General features: G+C 42.6%; 1 protein-coding gene across 1 annotated transcript in view; it reads left to right on the top strand.

Moving 5' to 3' along the window:
- The window catches only part of LOC126990511 (glycine receptor subunit alpha-4-like), a 142,530-nt gene extending 122,136 nt beyond the window's left edge, over nucleotides 1-20,394 (top strand). Inside the window, exons 8-12 of the mRNA XM_050849109.1 lie at nucleotides 9,000-9,229; nucleotides 10,942-11,097; nucleotides 13,456-13,623; nucleotides 17,030-17,272; nucleotides 19,782-20,394. Coding sequence (XP_050705066.1) covers nucleotides 9,000-9,229; nucleotides 10,942-11,097; nucleotides 13,456-13,623; nucleotides 17,030-17,272; nucleotides 19,782-19,907 — 923 coding nt within the window. The 3' untranslated portion in view covers nucleotides 19,908-20,394. The remainder of the gene's footprint in view (nucleotides 1-8,999; nucleotides 9,230-10,941; nucleotides 11,098-13,455; nucleotides 13,624-17,029; nucleotides 17,273-19,781) is intronic.
- Nucleotides 20,395-21,659: the final 1,265 nt, after the last annotated feature.

Genomic DNA, 21,659 nt, shown 5'->3' with positions numbered 1-21,659 from the left:
AAATAATATCTTCAAATGGTTGTTTTTTCTCCTTGCTAAGTATTTTGTTTCAACGCAGATTAGTTATGTTTACACTAAGTTAAAATATATAACTTCCCAAATATTTTTTTTACCTAATTTCAACTTCTAAATACCTCAGAGTTTTAAATTAATCTAATCGTATTCAACATTTTTTCCTTGCTAAGTATTTTATCTCAACGCAGATTTGTTATGTTTACGCTAAGTTAAATGATATAATTTCCATAATGATTCTTTACATAATTTCAACTCCTAAATAACTCTTGAGTTTCATATTAATCTAGTCGTATTCAACATTTTTTTCCTTGCTAAGTATTTTGTTTCTACGCAGATTAGTTGTGTTTACACTAAGTTAAATGATATAACTTCCCAAAGAATTCTTTACATATTGTCAACTCCTACATACCTCTGAGTTTTACATTAATCTAATCGTATTCAACAATTTTTTCTTGCTAAGTATTTTGTCTCAACGCAGATTAGTTATGGTTACACTAAGTTAAAATATATAACTTTCCAAATAATTCTTTACCTTATTTTAACTCCTAAATATCTTTTGAGTTTCATATTAATCTAATCGTATTCAACATTTAGTTTCTTACATCCTCTCTATATATTTTTGTTTTGCTTACTCCAGATCACTTATAAACACGGAAAATATAAACACCAAACCTTTGCCTAAAAATGATATAGTAACTCAAAGAAAGATTACAAGCCCAATCCTAGAAGTTTCAGGAATTTACAGAGGTATTCATCCCAAAATTTTCAAGAACCAGGAGGTTTAATACATAAAAGATATAACTTTCAAATAGGAAGTTTCACATAATTTTCAAGAGTAGACTTTTCATAACGAATTTTCACAGCAGAAGGTTTTACGTAAAGAATTTTCAAGAGTAGGAGGTTTTACATAAAGAATTTTCAAAAGTAGGAGGTTTTACATAAAGAATTTTCAAGAGTAGGAGGTTTTACATAAAGAATTTTCAAGAGTAGGAGGTTTTACATAAAGAATTTTCAAGAGTAGGAGGTTTTACATAAAGAATTTTCAAGAGTAGGAGGTTTTACATAAAGAATTTTCAAGAGTAGGAGGTTTTACATAAAGAATTTTCAAGAGTAGGAGGTTTTACATAAAGAATTTTCAAGAGTAGGAGGTTTTACATAAAGAATTTTCAAGAGTAGGAGGTTTTACATAAAGACTTTTCACAGCAGAAGGTTTTACATAAAGACTTTTCACAGCAGGAGGTTTTACGTTTTAATAATTTTCTCGTAATAATAATAAAAAAAACGCATAAAAAAAAGTTGCATGAGAAAGCTTAACATATTTTATTTCACATCAAAGAAATTCCTCATTAACATAAAAAAATAATAAATGAATGTAGTAAAACGTTTAACTTACGTAAATTAGGAGAGATCGTTAACTGAGAGAATTTGCTGGTTAAAAAAAAGATATGTTTGTGAAATTACTGAGCTATTGAAGAGATGACAGCGACTATAAAAAGAATCAGGGAGAGGAAAAGGAAACAAAGAAAAAAGGAAGGAAAAATTAAAGAACCGAATATAGAAAGTAAAAAGGAGGAAAAGATAACAAAACAGAGGAAGGGAAAGAAGTAAAAATAAAGAGGGAAATGAAATGAAGAACACACAGAAGAGAGTTATTTGCCTAGAGAGTTTAGAGAAAGAGAAATAGAGGGGAGGAGAAGAGGAGGAAGAGAAGGAAGAAGATAGAGAAGAAAAGAAGGGGAGGAGGAACAGAAGGAATAGTTAATAGTAAATAGTATGTTAAAGGGAAAAGAGTAAACAGGGAAAACGTAAAAAAAGGAAATAGGAGAAAAAGAAAAGACCAAAAAATAAAAAATGAAAGGAAAGGAAACGAAGAAGAACTGACTGTAAATAGAGTGTAAAAGGGAAAAGAGTAAACAGAGAAGGGGAAATAAAAAAGGAAATTGGGGAAAAAGAAAAGACCAAGAAATAAAAAAAAAGGAAATAAAAGGAAATGAAGATAAATGACTGAAAAAGGGAAAAAAATAAACAGAGAAAGAGTAAATAAAAAAAGGAAAATTGGGGAAAAAGTAAAGAGAAATAAATAAAAATAAGTAAAATGAGGAAAAAATAAATAGCATACAACTTTGTGAAATTACTGAACTATTGAAGAAGTGACAAGTAGGTACATAGATCATCAGGAAGGAGAGGAAACAGTAAAATGAGAAAAAAATAAAGAAAAATAAGTACCAAGTAGATCGACACACTGCCCCACAAACTGCTCCTCCCTCCCCCCCTTCAGAAAAGTTAAAAAGTTAGCAAAGTTTAAGGAATTAGTTTGAGTTAATTTGGTTTATCGAGGACGTGTTGGTGGCGGTGGTCGTGTTAGTGAGGAAATGTGTAAAGAATGGGGTGAGATCCTTAGTGGAATAGATGTAGAAGTTTGTGACAGTTATAACCCTTTTCCTTCTCTTCCTTATTCTTTTAACGAGTATGTTTTGGGAATGAGCTTAGATTCTTTGTGTTAGTGAGGACGAGTGTTAATAATGGGGTTAGATCCTTTGTGAAAATATATGCTTACGTTTTTGTTCATAATATAACGGGTTTCTCTGTCCTTTTTTTTCCTTATTCTTCTAGCGAGTATATTTTGGGAATGAGCTCAGATTCTTAGTGTTAGTGAGGACGAGTGTTAAGAAATGGGTTAGATCCTTCCTGAAAAATATGCTGAAGTTTGTAACAGTTCTAACACCCTTCTTTCATTCCCTTTCTTTTAACGAGTATGTTTTGGGAATGAGCTTAGATTCTTATTGATAGTGTGGACGAGTGTTAAGAAATGAGTTAGATCCTTCCTGAAAAATATGCTGAAGTTTGTAACAGTTCTAACACCCTTCTTTCTCTTCCCTTTCTTTTCCCGAGTATGTTTTGGGAATGAGCTCAGATTCTGCATAAAGAAATAAGAAAACTTGCATAACGTTCCAAATAAAGAAGGTTCACATCAAGGAAATTTCACGTTAAAAGGATCTCAAATCATCAGCGCAAACAAAGGGAAGCGTCACGTACCACAGACTTCCTCCACACAAACACTCCTATGTCATTTACCTTCAGCCCCAGAGCGTTATAACATGAAGTGAAGGGAGAAGCGAAGTCTTGTGATCCCGGAGGCGGCCGATCAATGCTTGTTAATGAGCTCAGAAGGTTAGGCGAGAAAAGATCTTAATTAACCTCTGATTGAAGCCACGCACCTGAGAGAGAGGAAGAGGGAGAGAGGGAAAGGGAGACAGAGACAGAGGGAAAACAGTGAAAGAGAAAGAGAAATAGAGAGAAACAGAGAGAAAGTGAGAGAAACAGAGAGAGAGAGAGACAGAGACAGACCGATACAAACAGAGACAGAGAAACACACACACAGAGAGAGAGAGAGAGAGAGAACTTTGGAAATTCTACACTGATTCGATGACTTTGTGCTCTATTCCATTTGATATTTGTGTTAGTTTACCTGAGAGAGAGAGAGAGAGAGATATTAATGGAGTAACTTTCTGTATTTTGCGCTGATTTGATGAGTTTTCCTTTCGATCGATTGGTTGTGTTTGTTTAAATTGATGGTCGGCGAAATGTGGATTGACGTAAGTAAATAAAGGAAGGAAGGAAGGAAGACAGAAAGAAAGAAAGGAAGGAAGGAAGAAAGAAAGAAAAGAAAGAAGGAAGGAAGGAAGGAAGGAGGAAAGGCAAAGGGAAGAGAAAGAGTGAGAGAGAGAATAAAAATGAGTGAGAGACTGATTGACATGAGGAAGAAAAAGAGAAAGAGAGAGAGAAAAGATGAACATTAGGGAGGAAGGGAAGAGAAGGGAAGGGAAGGAAAGGAAAAAGAGAAGAGAATAGAGACAATGAAGGGCGTAAACACACACTACCCATCTCTTCCCTTCCCCTTCCTTCCATTCCCTTCCCTTCCCATCCCATCCCATCCCATCCCATCCCTTCTCCTCCCTTCCTCCTCCATCCCTTCCCCTTCCTTCTATTCCCATCCCATCCCTTCACATCCCATCCCTCCTTTCCATTTCTTCCCTTCCCTTCCTTTCTCTTCCCTTCCCATCCCATCCCTTGACTTCCCTTCCATTCCATTCCATTCCCTTCCCAATGCCTTCTCTTCACTTCCTTTCCCTTCCCTTCCCTCCCCTCCCTTCCCTTCCCTTCTACGCTGGAAATGCAGAAGGGAGATAATGATGGAAGTTGCTGTTTCGGTGACAATATGAAGCAACATCTCTTTGATCAAAACATAATGAGAATTTTTTTTTTTTTTTAGCAAAGTTGGTATTGGAGGAAGAGGAAGAGGAGGGAGAGAAGAAGAGGAGGAGAAGGAGGAAGAGGAAGTGAAGGAGGTGTAGGTTAGGAAGAGGGGAATGAGAGAGAGAGAGAGAGAGAGAGAGAGAGAGAGAGAGATTATACTTGTACCTCTCTTTCTCTGTTTTCCTCCTAATATCCTTACTCCTAAACTGCACTGGATTTGGGGAGGAGGAGGAGGAGGAGGAGGAGGTGGTCTCATTATACCCACATTTGCCTCCCTATCTAGGTTTTGCAGTAGTAATAGAAGTAGTAGTAGTAGTAGTAGTAGTAGTAGTAGTAGTAGTAGTAGTAGTAGTAGTAGTAGTAGTAGTAGTGGTGGTGGTGGTAAATGAAATATGGCAAAATGGAACCGTAGACTTTTTCACACATATAAAAATTCAGTCCCCTCTTTTTCTTTTCATTTTCCTCGTTTTTCTTTTGTTTATTTATATTTTTTCTCTCTAACTTTCTCCCTCCCTCTCACATACACACACTCTCTCTTTCTCTCTCTCACACACACACACACACATACACACACACACACACACACACACACACACACACACACACACACACACTTACAAATGGAAGTAAGAAGAAAGGGGGAAGGGTTAAGGGGATAAAAGGGAGGCATGATAGAGAGAACGATAAATGAGGAGAGGGGAGAAGAAGAGGAGGAGGAAGAGAGGGAAGAAGATAGAGAAGAAAAGAATGGGAGGAGGAGCAGAAGGAATTGGAGGAAAGGTTATTGTGTACGAGAGAAGGAGGAAGAGGAGGAGGAGGAGGAGGAGGAGATGCAAATTTGCTCCTCAATTAAGAGAGAGAAAGATTTTGTACGTAATAAAATACGTGCCGATCTCTCTCTCTCTCTCTCTCTCTCTCTCTCTCTCTCTCTCTCTCTCTCGATCAAAACTTTTCATATTTCTTTATTTTCTTTTCCTTTTTTTCCTTCTTTCTTTTCTCTCTCTTTTCCTCCTTTCCTTCCTTCCTTCCTTCCTTCTCTCCTTTCCTTCCTTCCTTCCTTCCTTCTTTCCCTCCTTCTCTTCCTTCCTTCCTTCCTTCCTTCCTTCCTTCCCTCCTTCCTTCCTTCCTTCCCTCCTTCTCTCCTTTCCTCCATCCCTCCTTTCCTCCATTCCTTTTTTCCTCCGCCGAGTTTCCAGTCAATCACTTTTTATTGTTATCTCCTCCTCCTCCTCCTCCTCCTCCTCCTCTTCCTCTTCTTCCTCCTCCTCCTCCTCCTCCTCCTCTCTTCTTCTTTACATTCATCCAATTTCTGTCTTCCTCTCTCTTCTTCCTCTCTTCACTCCTCTGCTATCTTCCTCTTTCCTCTTTTATCTCTCCTCCTCTTCCTTCTCCTCCTCCTCTTTCTCTCACATTTTTATCTTAACCTCTTTCCACCTCCTTCCTTCCTCCATTTTCTTCTTTTCTTCCTTTTTTTATTTCCTCCTTCCTCCCTTTCTTCTTTTTTCTTTTATATTTTCTTCGTTTTTTTGTGTTTTATTTTTCGTCCACCGTTTCTTTTTTTTTTCCCTTTTCTTCTTCAATTCTTTTCTCATCCTTTTTCTTTCTCCTCCTTCTCCTTCTTCCTTTGTTTGTTTCCTCTTCCCTCCTTTTCTCTTCTATTTCTTATTTTTCTCGTTTCTTCCTTCCTTCCTCCCTTTTCTTTAACTTCCTTTCTTTCCCTTTTGTTTCTTCCCTTTCTTTTTCCTCTCCTTTTCCTTTCCTTCCCTTTTCCTTCCCTTGCTTTCCCTTCACTTCCTTTCTCTTTCTTTCCCTTCCCTTTCTTTCTTTTCCCTTCCCTTTCCATCCCCTTCATTTCTTTTCCTCCTTTCCCTTCCTTTCCCGTCCTTTTCCTACCTTTTCCCTTCGCTCCCTTCCTTTCCCTCCCTTCCCTTCCTTTGCCTTCCTCTCCCTTCCCTTCCCTTCCCTTTCCTTCACTTCCTTCCCTTCCTTTCCTTCCCTTCCTTTCCTCCTCTCCTTTCCTCTCCTCTCCTTCACATCTTTTCCCTTCTTTTCCCATCCAATATAATAAGATATACACACACACACACACACACACACACACACACACACACACACACACACACACACACACACTCACGTTTTACATAAGTTTCCCTTTAAAGTCAAGATCAGAAAGAGAACATTTTAATATTTCCACGGTAAAGAAAAACGGGGAGTGCTTAAGATGAGAGAGAGAGAGAGAGAGAGAGAGAGAGAGAGAGAGAAAACAACATGATCAAAGAAAAGAGAAAAGGACATCACTTTCATCTGATATTGTATTATGTGTGTGTTTGAGAGAGAGAGAGAGAGAGAGAGAGAGACATCGATAAGTAGGAACTGATGTGTCACAGAATATGTATATGAGATTATTCTTCCTCCTCCTCCTCTTCCTCCTCCTCCTCCTCTTCCTCTTCATCCTCTTCTTCCTCCTCTTCCTCCTCCTCCTCCTATTTCCGGACTTCACACTAAGTTATCCTTCACATCCTTCTTCCTTCCACTTCTCTCTCTCTCTCTCTCTCTCTCTCTCTCTCTCTCTCTCTCTCTCTCTCTCTCTCTCTCTCTCTCTCTCTCTCTCTCTCTCTCTCTCTCTCTCTCTCTCTCTCTCTCTCTCTCTATCTATCTATCTATCTATCTTACTAAATTATTGATACTACTTAACACTACCAAGATTACTTATTTAAACCACGTCAATGTCCTTGCTTACTTAAATGTCTTCAAATCATGGAAACGTAAAAGTGTTGTCGACGTTACTTTTACTTCTTCTAAATGTTCATCAAATCTCACCTCTCATAATTCACCTGCACACAAAATTAATTAAAACTACCTGGGTGTTATTATTTCTCAGGTAAATTTACGTGTCAAGAGAGCGTGGTTACCTTCAAGTGGCGTCCCGGTTACGCTTACCTTGCCTTACCTTACCTTACCTTACCTAACCTTACCTAACTTAACCTTACCTTACCTTACCTTACCTTACCTTACCTTACCTTACCTTACCTTACCTTACCTTACCTTACCTAACCTTACCTTACCTTACCTTACCTTACCTTACCTTACCTTACCTAATCTTACCTAACCTTACCTTACCTTACCTAAACTGTACTGGATTTGAGGAGGAGGAGGAGAAGTAGGAGGAGGAGGAGGAGGAGGAGAAGGAAGTGGAAGATGTCTCATAATACCCACATTTTCCTCCTAACAATCACTAACGGAGAGGAAAGGTCAGGTATTTTACTATCAAGAAGAGAGGAAATAGGGGAGATATATGGTTTGCTCTTCCCCCTACGGCCTTCATATTCCCAATCAGTTGGTTCTCCTAGGGGTGTCAGAGGTGGCGGATTGGCTAACAGGGACGCGGGAGGAAGTTATGTACCGCGGTTCGACTCTCCCTCAAGGTTGACTAAAGACAGAGTTGCCCCGCGTGGTCCCTTTCCTCCCTTACCTTACCTTACCATACCTTTACATAAAATTAATTAAGTAGGCCTACCTCTATTTTCATTTTCCAGGTAGCCCCACGTGTTTGGATACTGTGTTTACCTTCAAAATGACGGCTAGTTTACTTTGACCTTTTTTAAACATACAGCCAGCCTTACCTGCACAAAAAACAGCCTGCCTCCCTATCTGATCACCTGTGTAGAACCTGATTATATGTATTCTTGTTCCCCAGGTAACCTCACATGCCTAGAGATTGTGTTTACCTGAAAGTCGTATGTCTGTAACTCCTACCTTGCCTTACCTTACCTTACCTTACCTGCACACCAAACTAATTAAAACTATCTGTAACACCTCATTCCCCAGGTAACCTCACATGCCTAGAGATCGTATTTACCTGCAAGTGGTGTGTCTGTAACTCCTACCTTGCCTTACCTTACCTTACCTTACCTTACCTTACCTTACCTTACCTGTACACAAAAACAATTAAAATTACCTGTGTTATTTAATTGTCCAGGTAACTTCACGTGCCTTAGAGGTCGTATTTACCTGCAAGTCGTGTGTCTGTAACTCCTACCCTGCCTTACCTTACCTTACCTTACCTTACCTTACCTGTACACCAAACTTATTAAAACTACCTGTAACACCTTATTTCCCAGGTAACTTCACGTGCCCTGGAGATCGTATTTACCTTCAAGTGCTGTCTCTGTAACTCCTGTCTTACCTTACCTTACCTTACCTTTCCTTTCCTTACCTTACCTGTACACAAAACTAACTAAAAATACCTGTGTTATTTCATTGTCCAGGTAATTTTACGTGCCCTGGATACCCTGCTTACCTTCAGTGGACATCTTTGTAATTTTTATCTCATCTTAGCTTACTGTGCCTTACCTTACCTTACCTTACCTTACCTTACCATACCTTATATTACTTTACCTTACCTTACCTTACCTCTACACAAAACTAATTAAATCTACCTGTATTCCTTCATTCCCCAGGTAACTTCACGCGTCTCTAAGATCTTGTTAACCTTCAGTGAACGTCTATATTACTTTAACCTTTCCTAAACGTATACCATTTCACCTGTCCACAAAACCAATCAAGTCTACCTGTGTTCCTTCATTCCCCAGGTAACTTCACGCGTCTCTAAGATCTTGTTAACCTTCAGTGGACGTCTATATTACTTTAACCTTTCCTAAACGTATATCATTTCACCTGTCCACGAAACCAATCAAGTCTACCTGTGTTCCTTCATTCCCCAGGTAACTTCACGTGCCTGGAGATTGTTTTCACCTTCAAGCGTCGTCTGGGCTACTATCTGTTCCACACGTACATCCCAACCTGCCTCATCGTCATCATGTCCTGGATCAGCTTCTGGATACGCCCCGAGGCAGTCCCGGCGCGGGTGACACTCGGCGTGACCTCACTCCTCACGCTGTCAACCCAACACGCTAACTCACAGAAGTCTCTCCCGCCAGTATCGTACATAAAGGTGAGTTGAGGTTATTGTATCTTTTTTGTTTTTTTTATTAAGGGAAGCAACTCCATGGCCCCCCAAAACCCCGGTAATCGCTGCTCCCTCAAATGCAGAGTGACTGTCCTGAAGAGAGGGTCCGTTTTAGAGCGAGAGTGTCTTGATATTCACTCTCTCATGCTTGTTACTCTCACTCTTTCTCTCTCTCTCATTTCTCTCACTGTCTCTGTCTCTCCCTCTCCCTCTCCGTTCTGTCCACCCAACTCGCTAACTCACTGAAGTCTCCCGTCTGTCTCGTACATAAAAGTGAGTTGAGGTTATCGTTGTCCTCTTCATTCTGTCTCTCCTTCATTTCTGTCTGTTTGTCGCGTCTCCCTCTCTCTCTCCCTCCCCGTTCTGTCCTCCCAACTCGCTAACTCGCTGAAGTCTCCCGTCTGTCTCGTACATAAAAGTGAGTTGAGGTTATCGTTGTCCTCTCCATTCTGTCTATCCTTCATTCCTGTCTGTTTATCTCGTCTCCCTCTCACTTACTCCCCATTTCTGTCTCCCTCTTCATTCTCTCTCTCTCTCTCCCTCCCTCTCCTTCGTTACTATTTACTTGGCGCTTCTGATCTCATTCTCTCTCCCTCTCTTCCTTTTGCCATCTCAACACGCTGGCAGTTTGACATGTCCTCTGCACCATGAACGTGAAGAATGCACACGAGGACCCGACTAACCTCCTTTGTGGCTTTGGGAAATGGTGTTAGTGGGAACCGAAAGCGTCTGAGTGCCACATTATTAAACATTTCGGTGTCCAAGCACATACGTTTAACAAGGCTTACGTTAGATGTCGTCACTCAAGTACACATATTTGACAAGGCTTTCGTAGGAGTGTGGGGCATTTCCAGGGGTAGTTCAATGACCCTGGTGGTAGTCTGACCCTTCCTCTGTACCATGAACCTAAAGAAAGAGTCATAAAAAAACGATTGACCCCCTCTTTGACCTTTAGAAATAGCTGATGTGAGGAGCGAAAGTGACCAAGTTTATATAATTGACAAGGCTTTCGTAGGAGTGTGGGGCATTTCCAGGGGTAGTTCAGTGACCCCGGTGGTAGTCTGACCCTTCCTCTGTACCATGAACCTAAAGAGTCATAAAAAAACGATTGACCCCCTCTTTGACCTTTAGAAATAGCTGATGTGAGGAGCGAAAGTGACCAAGTTTACATATTTGACAAGGCTTTCGTAGGAGTGTGGGGCATTTCCAGGGGTAGTTCAATGACCCTGGTGGTAGTCTGACCCTTCTTCTGTACCGTGAACCTGAAGAAACACTCATTAGAACCCGATTGACCCCATCTTTGACCTTTAGAAATAGCTGATGTGAGAAGCTACGATTCTGGTGATAGTGTGACCTTTCCTCTGTACCGTGAACCTGAAGAAACACTCATTAGAAACCGATTGACCCCCTCTTTGACCTTTAGAAATAGCTGATGTGAGAAGCTATGATCCTGGTGATAGTGTGACCTTTCCTCTGTACCGTGAACCTGAAGAAACACTCATTAGAAACCGATTGACCCTCTCTTTGACCTTTAGAAATAGCTGATGTGAGAAGCTATGATCCTGGTGATAGTGTGACCTTTCCTCTGTACCATGAACCTGAAGAAACACTCATTAGAACCTTTAGAAATAGCGTATGTTAGAGACGAAAGTGACGTATAGAACCGACCTTAGTAAGTCCTCCTCCCTTTCCTCCAGGCCATCGACGTCTTCATGTCCTCCTGCACCGTCTTCGTGTTCTTCTCGCTGATGGAGTACGCGCTGGTCAACGTGGTGCTCGGCGACGTGCCCGAAGAACCCGACCCAATGAGGAGAGTTCGACCGCGCACCGTCCTGCACGTGACGCCCCACCAGGTAAGGAAAAGGATGAGGATGAGGAGGAAAAGGAGGAAGTAAAGATGGAGGAAAGGGAACGAAGGAAGGAGAAACAAAAGAAGGATAAGAAAGAGAAGTAAAAAAGGAGGACAAGAAGAAAGGGAACGAAGGAAGGAGAAACAAAAGAAGAATAAGAGAGAGAAGTAAAGAAGGAGGAGAAGAAGAAAGGGAACGAAGGAAGGAGAAACAAAAGAAGGAAGAGAAAGAGAAGTAAGAAAAGGTAAAGAAGGAGGAGAGAAGAATCGAAAAAGAGAATAAATAAAGGAGAAATAAAAGATGGAGAAGAAGAGAAGAAGGAGGAGGAGGAATAACAAAGAAGGAAGAGAGGAGAATTAAGAAAGGGAAAAATAGAGAAATAGGAGGAGGAGGAGGAGAAATATGTAAGGAAGGAGAAGAGAAGAATTAAAAAAAGAGAATGAAGAAAAGAGATATGAGAGAAGGAGGAGGAAGAGGAGGAGGAGGAGGAGGAGGAGAGGGGAAGGGAAGTCAAGTAAGAGTTATTCAGTTTTGTTGATGAGGAGGGGAAGAAGAAAGGGAAGACAGGAGAAAAGGGAGAGAAGAAAGAAGAGAAGGGGAGGAGGAGGAGGAGGAGAGAGAAGAAGAAGAAGAAGAAGAATATAAAACAGTAAGAATAATTTGTAAAAAGCGTAAGAGGAGGAGAAGAAGGAAGAGAAGAAGAAACAAAAGGAGGAGGAAGAGGAAGGAGGAGGAGGAGGAGGAGGGTGTGTACATGTATTTTTCTTCTCTCTCTCTCTCTCTCTCTCTCTCTCTCTCTCTCTTCTCTCTCTCTCTCTCTCTTGTATTTCATCCTCGTCCGCTTTCTCCTTCAGATTCTCCTCCAATTTATCTCTCCTCCTCCTCCTCCTCCTCCTCCTCCTCCATCTTCCTCTTCTCCGTTTTCTTTCATCCCAGAACTAATTTTGGGGTAAACTCATGTATTTCCAAAAGACACATTCAGCGACCACTCAGAAAACGGTCACTTGATAGCCTTTGACAAGCTTAGGTCAGGTTAAGTGAGGTCAGGTCAATCACAGGTCATTTTAAGGTCAATTTAGATGTGTATGTTTATATGATCTCTTTATCCTCTTCTTCCTCTTCCTCTTCTTCCTCTTCCTCTTCTTTTTTTTCTTCTCTTTTCTTGTATTTATATATCTTCACTTCTTTGCTTACGTCATCTCCTCCTCCTCTCCTCCTCCTCCTCCTCCTCCTCCTCCTGTTGTTTCCTTTCATCTGCCTCTTCTGTCCTCCTCACCAACCTTCCCTCCTCCTTTTTCTTCCTCCTCCTCCTCCTTCCCTTCCTCCTCCGTCCCCTCCTCCTCCTCCTCCTCCTCCTTCCCTCCTCCTCTTCTTTCTTCTCCCTCCCCTCTCCCTCTCTTCCCTTTCATCTTCCCCTACTCATCAACTCAACCCAATAACTCTTCCTTCCCCTCCTCTTCTTCCTCTTCCTCTTCCTCCTCCTCTTCCTTCCTTTTATCTTTTCTTTGTCCTTTTCTCTTTCGCTTTTTCCTTTTCCCTACTTTAATTTTCCTTCATTTCCCATTTCCCTCCATTCTCTCTCTCTCTCTCTCTCTCTCTCTCTCTCTCTCTCTCTCTCTCTCTCTCTCTCTCTCTCTCTCTCTCTCTCTCTCTCTCTCTCTCTCTCTCTCTCTCTCTCTCTCTCTCTCTCTCTCTCTCTCTCTCTCTCTCTCTCTCTCTCTCCTTCTCTTCCTTTGTCTCCTCTCCCATTTTCCTCTTTCCTCTCCCTCCCTTTCCTTAATCTCTCTCCCTTTTCTCCCCTCTTCCACCTCTTCCTCTTTCTTCTCTTTATTTTCTTTTTGCTTTTTCTCCCTTCTTCTCTTATCTACCTAACCTAAACTAACTTAACCTAACTTTACCCAAACTATAGACTAACCTAAACTTAACCTAAACTTAACCTAACTTAATCTAAACTATCATAAACTTATCCTAACTTAACCTAAAATAATCTAAACTTAACCTAACTTAACCTCAACTAGCTTAAACTTAACCTAACTTAACCTAAACTTAACCTAACTTAACCTAATATACCCATCTCTATCTACCCTCTCTCATTTCTCTCCCCCCTCTCTCTCTCTCTCTCTCTCTCTCTCTCTCTCTCTCTCTCTCTCTCTCTCTCTCTCTCTCTCTCTCTCTCTCTCTCTCTCTCTCTCTCTCTCTCTCTCTCTCTCTCTCTCTCTCTATCTATCTATCTATCTATCTCTATCTCTCCTCCGTTTCCTTTCCATTCCCTCCCTCTTCATTCTCCATTCCCTCCTCCTTCCTCCTCCATTCCCTCCTCCTTCCTCCTCCCCCTCTCACCTCCTCTTCTTCTCCCCACAGGACACCAAGATGGGGGAGTGTCTGGGGCCCGAGGAGTCACCCGTTCTGGGGGGCGGCAAGGAGGGGGGCGGCGCTCTCCCTCCCCCGCTACACCCAAAACGCCGCGCTGCCTCGTCCCCCGCCTTGCACCGACGTAGCAATGGGAGGAAGCCGGGGTGTCAGACGGAGGTAAGGGGAGGAGGGAAGGAAGGGAGGAAGAAGGGAGGGTTTGATAATGAGGACATGCGGAAAGGGAGGGAAGAGAAAGGAAGGGAAGGGGGATAAGTGATTGAAGGGAGGGAGATTGGAGAGAGGAAAAGAAGGGAAGAGGGGAGGAAGGGGTTAAGAAAGGAAAAAAGGAAAACTGGAAAGGTAATTAGAGGAAGGGAAGGGGATGGAAAGATGGGAGGAAAGGGAAGGGAAGGAAAAAGTGAGGAAGGGAAGGGAAGGGAAGAAGGAAGGGGAAGGGAGGGGAAAGGTAGTTAGAGGAAGGGAAGGAGATGGAAAGATGGGAGGAAAGGGAAGGGAAGGAAAAAGTGAGGAAGGGAAGAAGGGAGGGGAAAGGTAGTTAGAGGAAGGGAAGGAGGATGGAAGGATGGGAAGAAAGGGAAGGGAAGGAGAAAGTGAGGAAGGGAAGGGAAGGGCAGAAGGGAGGGTAAGGGAATGGGAGTGTTATAGAGAGAAGAAGGGGAGGAAAAGAAAAGGGAAGGGAAGAAGAAGGAGAAGAGGGGGAGAAGGGAAGAAGAGCAGGGGAGCTTTGGAGATGGAAGAGGATGGGATAAGAAGGGAAGGGAAGGGAGAGAAATGGAAAGGAAGGGTGGAAAGAGTGAAGGGAGATTTAAAGGAGAAAAAGGGAAGAGAAAGAGAAACGGAGGGAGAAGAGAAAATTCGAGGGGAGAAAAAGTAAGGAAGAGAAAGGGGAGAGGAAAGATAAGCAAGATAATGGAGAGAGAGAAAAGGAAAAAGAAATAACAAGAAGAAAAAGAAAGAAAAAAAAGAATATGAGAGAAGGAAAGACAATGGAAAATATTTATAGAGGGAAAAAGTCTGGTGTGTGAGAGAGAGAGAGAGAGAGAGAGAGAGAGTTAAGTCATGAGGAGAGAAAAAAATGATACTAATTGGATGTTGTTGAGGAGGAAGAGGTGATTAAAGAGGAGGAGGAAGAAGAAGAAGAAGAAGAAGAAGAAGAAGAAGAAAGTTAAAATACAGCTCCGAAAACAACAAAAAAAGACAAAATATGCTCTCTCTCTCTCTCTCTCTCTCTCTCTCTCTCTCTCTCTCTCTCTCTCTCTCTCTCTCTCTCTCTTCCTCATGTTTCCCTCCCCTTAAGATGAAAACAACCAATTAAGTCATTACTTCTTCCGGGAGGAGGAAAAGGAGGAGGAGGAGGAGGAGGAGGAAGAGGAGGAGGAGGAACTAATATGTAAGGAAGAAGAAGGAGAAAAGAATTAGGGAAGGGAATGAAGAAAGGAAAAATAAGAGAAGGAGGAGGAAGAAGAAGAAGAAGAAGAAGAGGAGGAGGAGGATATTTACATTCTTTGTCTTCTTGTGTGTGGATAAAACTCTCTTATTCTCTCTCTCTCTCTCTCTCTCTCTCTCTCTCTCTCTCTCTCTCTCTCTCTCTCTCTCTCTCTCATAAGCATATTAACATTGATAACTTTTTAGATTAATTGACAGGATCAATTAGAGAGAGAGAGAGAGAGAGAGAGAGAATGAGAATCCATATGTCTGTCTGTCCACGAGTGTGTATATATGAAGAGGAGGAGGGAGGAAGAGGAAGAGGAGGAGGAAGAGGGAGGAGCAGGAGGAGGAGGAGGAGGAGGAGGAGGAGGAAGAGGAGGAGGAGGAGGCGGAGGCATATTAGAGAAACAGGTAAAGGAAACATTTGAATTAGATTAGTGTGTCTCTCTCTCTCTCTCTCTCTCTCTCTCTCTCTCTCTCTCTCTCTCTCTCTCTCTCTCTCTCTCTAATCGACCTCTTGACAAGAAAGAATATGCAAAGAGAGAGAGAGAGAGAGAGAGGAGGTGGAGTACACTTGAGGAGAATAAGCGTCAGGGAGGAGGACAACTTCATCCGTCAGGCACCTCCTCCTCCTCCTCCTCCTCCTCCTCCTCACCTCATCTCTCTGTTCCATCTTCTGCAACACACACTTCATATATCCACCGCCTGCTCCTCCTCCTCCTCCTCCTTCTCCTCCTCCTCCTCCTCCTCCTCCTCCTCCTCCTTCTCCTCATCATGCTAATTGATTCGGTGTCCCTTTTGCAAGACAATAATGGAGGAGAAGGAAGAAGAATGAGAGGAAGAGGAAGAGAAGGGAAGAAAAAAAAAGAGGAAGAAAAAGAATAATGGTAAAAGGAGACTGAGAGAGAAGAGAAAGGAGGAGGAAGAAAGAGAAGAGAAGGAGGAGGAGGAAGAGAGAGAGAAAAGAGAAAGAGAAAATAAGAACAATGGAAGAAGAGTGGAGAAGGATTAGAAGAAGAAGAAGAAGGAAGAAGAGAGAGAGAGAGAGAGAGAGAGAGAGAGAGAGAGAGAGAAGAGAAAGGAAGAACAAAGAGAAAAGGAGGAGGAAGAGAAGATAAAAGAGATAATGGGAATGAGAAGAAGAAGAAGAAGAAAAAACAGAGAGAGAGAGAGAGAGAGAGAGAGAGAGAGAGATTAAGAAAACACCAAATATTCAATTCAACCTAAAAAAAAATTAACCACAAAGTTAACCGAATGTAAATATTAACAAACAAAACATCAACAACAACAACAAAAACAAAAACAAAAACAACAACACTAAATAAATATCCTCTGTTTCTTCTTATTTTTCTACTCCTTTTGGTTCACCCTGTAAGATACCATTCCTTAGGGCTCACCTGGGAAACATTTTGGTCCGCCCTGTTGTAGCATTTCACAGGTATCCTTCACAGGTGAGAAAACACACGCTATCGGTTATGAAGATAGCGGGTTTTCTCTCTCTCTCTCTCTCTCTCTCTCTCTCTATCTATCTATCTATCTATCTATCTATCTATCTTATTTTCTATGTCTTTATCTCTTTATCTTTGTGTCTATTTATATCTATCTATCTATCTATCTATCTATCTTTCTATTTATTTTTTTTCACTAATTATCTCTCGCCTCTTCCCTTTCACTCATCCCTTTCATCTCCCTCTCCCTCCCTTTCCCTCCCTTTCTTTCACCTCCCTTCATTTCCTTTCTTATCCCTTACCTCTCTCTCTCTCCCTCCCTTTCCTTCCCCTCTCTTTCTCTCCCCCTCCTTCTCTCATCCCTTTCCCATCTCCCTCCCTCTCTCCCTCTCCCTCCCTTTCGTTCCCTCCCTTTCATCCCCTTTCTTTCACCTCCCTTAATTTCCTTTCCTATCCCTTACCCCTCTCTCTCCCTCCCTTTCCTTCACCCTTCTCTCTCTCCCGTTCCTTCTCTCATCCCCTTTCCATCTCCCTTCCTTTCGTTCCCTCCCTATCACTCCCTTTCTTTCACCTCCCTTCATTTCCTTTCCTATCCCTTACCCCTCTCTCTCCCTCCCTTTCCTTCACCCTTCTCTCACTCCCTTTCCACCTCCCTCCCTCTCTCTCATCCCTCTTTATCTCCTCAGTTCGACAGCATCAACACCATCGCTTCCCCTTCCTCGGCCGCCCCCGCCAATGGAATGTCGCCCTTGGAGATGCTGGGCCAGGGTTCGTGCCCCGCTCACCTGCCCAGCCCTCAGCACCTGATCAACGGGCCCATGTTCAGCGGGGTTCAGCACTCAGCACTCCCCCATTCCACTCTGCAGCACACTGTGAATTTTGGTCTTCCTCCACCGCCGCCGCCGCCGCCTCTGGGCCCGGTGAAGAAGGTATGTGACGAGGAGGAGGAGGAGATTTTTCAGTCTTCCTTCCTCTCATCTTTTCCTTCCTGTCTCTCATTATCTTTTCTTTTCTCTCATCTTTATTTTCCTTCCTGTCATCCTCTCTTTCCTTTCCTCCCCCTCCTCCTCCTCCTCCTCCTTCCTTCCTTTTCTTTTTCATCTAATCTCATTTATGTATTAATTCAGAACCGTTTCACAAAGTCACGAGCGAGCGAGAGAGAGAGAGAGAGAGAGAGAGAGAGAGAGAGAGAGAGAGAGACTTAATTTTCATGTCGTTTTCCCTTCATTTTTTGTCCTTTGTGGTCTCCTTCCTGCCCATTACCTTCCCTCCAGTGTCTCTTCTGAAGCCATTCTCTCCCCCCTCCTTCCCTCTCCCCTTCCTTCCGTCCCTCCCTCTCTCCCCGTCAAAAGCTTTCATCTGACGAGCTAATTGCGAGAATGTTCAGATTTAGCCTAGTATGCCCTCTAAGTGGACCGTTTTCTTTCTCATATCTCTCTCTCTCTCTCTCTCTCTCTCTCTCTCTCTCTCTCTCTCTCTCTCTCTCTCTCTCTCTCTCTTGTTAGTCTCTCGTTGATATTGAATTGATTATGACACACACACACACACACACACACACACACACACACACACACACACACACACATTTTATTTAGCGTTGTCGTCTAATTAGTAAGTTATTTTGTGCTAGTAATTATTTTCAAAGACTTTCCTGCCACGATTTTATTTATTTATTTATTTATTATTTTTATTATTATTATTATTTTTTTTTTTTTTTGGGGGGGGGGTAGATTTTCCGGTCCTTTTCCTTCCCTATCCTTCACTCCCTCTCCCATTCTAAATTTCCCCTTTCCATCCCTTTCTTCCCTTTCCTTCCTCTCCCCTTCCCTTCCTCTCCTTCCTTCCCTCCCTCTCCCATTCTCAATTTCCCTCTCTTTCCCTTCCTTTCTTTTCGTTCCTTTCCCCTCTTTTCCTATCCTTCCTTCTCTTCCATTCTTAATTTCCCTCTCCATCCCTTTCTTCCCTTTCCATTCTTTTCTCTCCCCTTCCCTTCCTCTCCTTCCTTTCCTATCCTTCTCGTTCTCTTCCATCCTTAATTTCCCTCTCCATCCCTTTCCTTTCTTTTCTCTCCCCTCTCTTCCTACCCTTCCTTCCCTTTCACACACACACACACACACACACACACACACACACACACACACACACACACACACACACACACACACGAAGACAAAAAACAATGGTCGCTCGCTTGTAAACATTTTAACTCCATTCTTAAGATCAACTCCCCGTCTCACCAGTTTCCCGACACGCCATGTTAAAACGAGAGAAGGCGGAGAGAGATACGAGACAAATAACGAGATATGAGATATGAGAGAGACTTAATAGCGTCAATATAATAGCGATGCAAAGGATATGAGGCGCGGGGTGACGCTAAGTAACTATCCAATCCTCTAATCATATAATCAGCGTCCATTAATGCTGAAGAAGGGAGAAGGAAATAGTTGTCATGGGTGGGTAGAGAGATGTGAAAATTATGGAAAAACGGTGATTAAGATTTAGTTCCTACGTTTAATAAGATAATGGCTCTTAATATCGCGAGGACATGCTATCAGGGTCTTGTGTTTCTGGAGAGAGAGAAGGAAATGGTTGCGGCGCTGCGTGAAATACATGAGTCAGGGCTTAAAAGTGATGGAATTTAAAGGGAAACGATGATAAAAATATTTGTTCCTACGTTTAATAATATAATAAGACATGTCATCAACGTCCATTGTTTCTGAAGAGAGAGAAGGAAATGGTTGCGGCGCTGCGTGAAATACTTGAGTCAGGGCTTAAAAGAGATGGAATTTAAAGGGAAACGATGATAAAATATTAGTTCCTACGTTTAATGATATATTAAGACATGCCATCAGCGTCCATTGTTTCTGAAGAGAGAGAAGGAAATGGTTGCGACGCTGCGTGAAATACTTGAGTCAGGGCTTAAAAGTGATGGAATTTAAAGGGAAACGATGATAAAATATTAGTTCCTACGTTTAATAATATAATAAGACATGCCATCAACGTCCATTGTGTCTGAAGAGAGAGAAGGAAATGGTTGCGGCGCTGCGTGAAATACTTGAGTCAGAGCTTAAAAGGAGATTGAATTTAAGGGGAGACAATGATAAAATTTTAGTTCCTACGTTTTACTCCCTTACCTTTCCTCACTTTCCTCCCCTTATTCCTCCATTTTCCTTCCACTTTCCTCCCTTTCCTCTTCTTACAGTCTGCTCTCTTCTTTCCCTTTCACACAAGTCTACGGAGATATCGCTTCACTTTCACATACATATCTGTCTTCTTTATCCTTCTCTATTCCCCTTTATTCCTCTTTATCTCCCTTACTAATCTTCCCCATCTTCTTCCCAGCAGCAGAATCATCTCGTATATACTTATCTATCTTCTTTATCCTCCTCTATTTCTCTTTATCTCCCATACTAATCTTTCCCATCTTCTTCCCAGCAGCAGAATCATCGAAGGCGTCGGGAGCGGGCCATCCTCATCGACAGGGTATCTCGCATCCTCTTCCCAACCTCCTTCACCGTCCTCAACGTCATCTACTGGAGCGTCTTCGTCATCGAGTGGTTCTAGGCGCCCCCGGAGAGATGGCAACACTGCTCTTCTGCGAGGGATGACTCAATTAGATTAGCTTGTGTTTATAAGTAGAGAGAAGGGAGAGAGGGGAGAGAGAGAGAGTGAGGGAGGGGAAGGAGAGGGAGAGATGATAAGGGTGATGGAAAGAGAGGGAGGTTGTATTGAGAAGAAGGGAGACACGGGGAGAGATAGAAAAGAAAAGGAGAGGGAGATTGTTTTATATATGGAAAGAAAGAGAAAGAGGGAGGGAAGTTGAGGGAGAAATGGATAAGGAGGTAGAAAAAGAGGAGAAGGAGAAGGAGAGACGGAAAGGTTTAAGCAACGAGAGGGAGATTATGTTTTTTATATAGAAAGAGAGAGAAAGCGAGATGGAGAATGAGGGAGAGAAAGAAAGGGAGGGAAGGAGAGGGAGAAATGGAAAAGGAGATAGAAGGAGAGGGAGAAAAAAGAAGGAGATTGAGATAGAACGAGAGGAGATTGAGTTTTATATGGAGAGAGAGAGAGAGAGAGAGAGAGAGAGAGAGAGAGAGAGAGAGAGAGAGAGAGAGAGAGAGAGAGAGAGAGAGAGAGAGCAAACCAAAATAGCAGTAAGAGAATCGAAACCCTTATTCACTCTTAACGAGCTCCAGGAAGAGGCGATCCGATCCTCCTTTGACAGGCTGACCAATAAGATGCTGAGATTTGCAACACTTATGGAAGACAGTGTTGCAGAGGATCGAAGACGCTTAAGTGGTATCAAGTGAACCCATTAATAGAGTTGAGTGTGTTTGTGTGTGTGTGTGTGTGTGTTCCACCCCACTCCCTCTTCAGCCCTCCTTCCTCCCTCCCTCTCCCTTCCTCCTTCCTTCTCCTTCTTCCATCTCCCCCTCCCTTCCTCCCCTTCCTTTGTCCAATCTCTCCACTACCTTCCTCCTTCTTCCCCTTCTTCCCCCTCCCTCTCATTCCCCTCCTTCCTCCCTCTCCCCTCCCTCTCTCCAATCTCCCCCCTTCCTTCCTTCTGCCTTCCTTCCCCTTCCTCCCGTCCCCTTCCTCTCCTCTTTAAAAATGTATCTTCAAGCCGCCCCCGGGAAACTTGAAGCATGTTTTCCTCAGTCTTGTCGTGCGTGAAACATGGACGGAAACTTAGCCTATTTATCACGAAACTGGTTCACCATCATTCATCATCGCGGGACTTCACTTTTTTGGGCTAAACTTTGATATTTTTTGGGGTCGTATTAAAACAAGGACAAATTAAACTCTCTCTCTCTCTCTCTCTCTCTCTCTCTCTCTCTCTCTCTCTCTCTCTCTCTCTCTCTCTCTCTCTCTCTCATGACCTTCACGCAATCTGACCTCTGACCTCATGTGTACTATTACCCTTTCCTCCTCTTCCCCTCCTCTTTCCCTTCCCTTCCCCTCCCCTCCTTTCTTTCCTTCCTTCCTTCCTTCCTTCCTTTCCTTCCTTCCCTTCTCTTCCTTCCCTTCCTTCCCTTCCTTCCTTCCTTCCTCCCTTCCTTCCTTCCTTCCTTCCCTTCCCTTCCCTTCCCTTCCCTTCATTCCTCTACTTCTTTGTACATTACCTTTTAATAGTGTTTTCTTCCTCCTCCTCCTCCTCCTCCTCCCCCTCCTCCTCCTCCTCCTCCTCCTCCTCCTCTTCCTTTTCTTATTATTTATTTATTTTCTATTATACGATGAAGACAAGCTGTGATTCGATAATAATACATGCATAAGGACCTTCCGTGTGTGTGTGTGTGTGTGTGTGTGTGTGTGTGT

The sequence above is a fragment of the Eriocheir sinensis genome, unplaced genomic scaffold, assembly GCF_024679095.1.
Source record: "Eriocheir sinensis breed Jianghai 21 unplaced genomic scaffold, ASM2467909v1 Scaffold17, whole genome shotgun sequence".
Classification (NCBI taxonomy): Eukaryota; Metazoa; Arthropoda; class Malacostraca; order Decapoda; family Varunidae; genus Eriocheir; species Eriocheir sinensis.
This window is presented reverse-complemented; position numbering and strand designations above follow the sequence as displayed.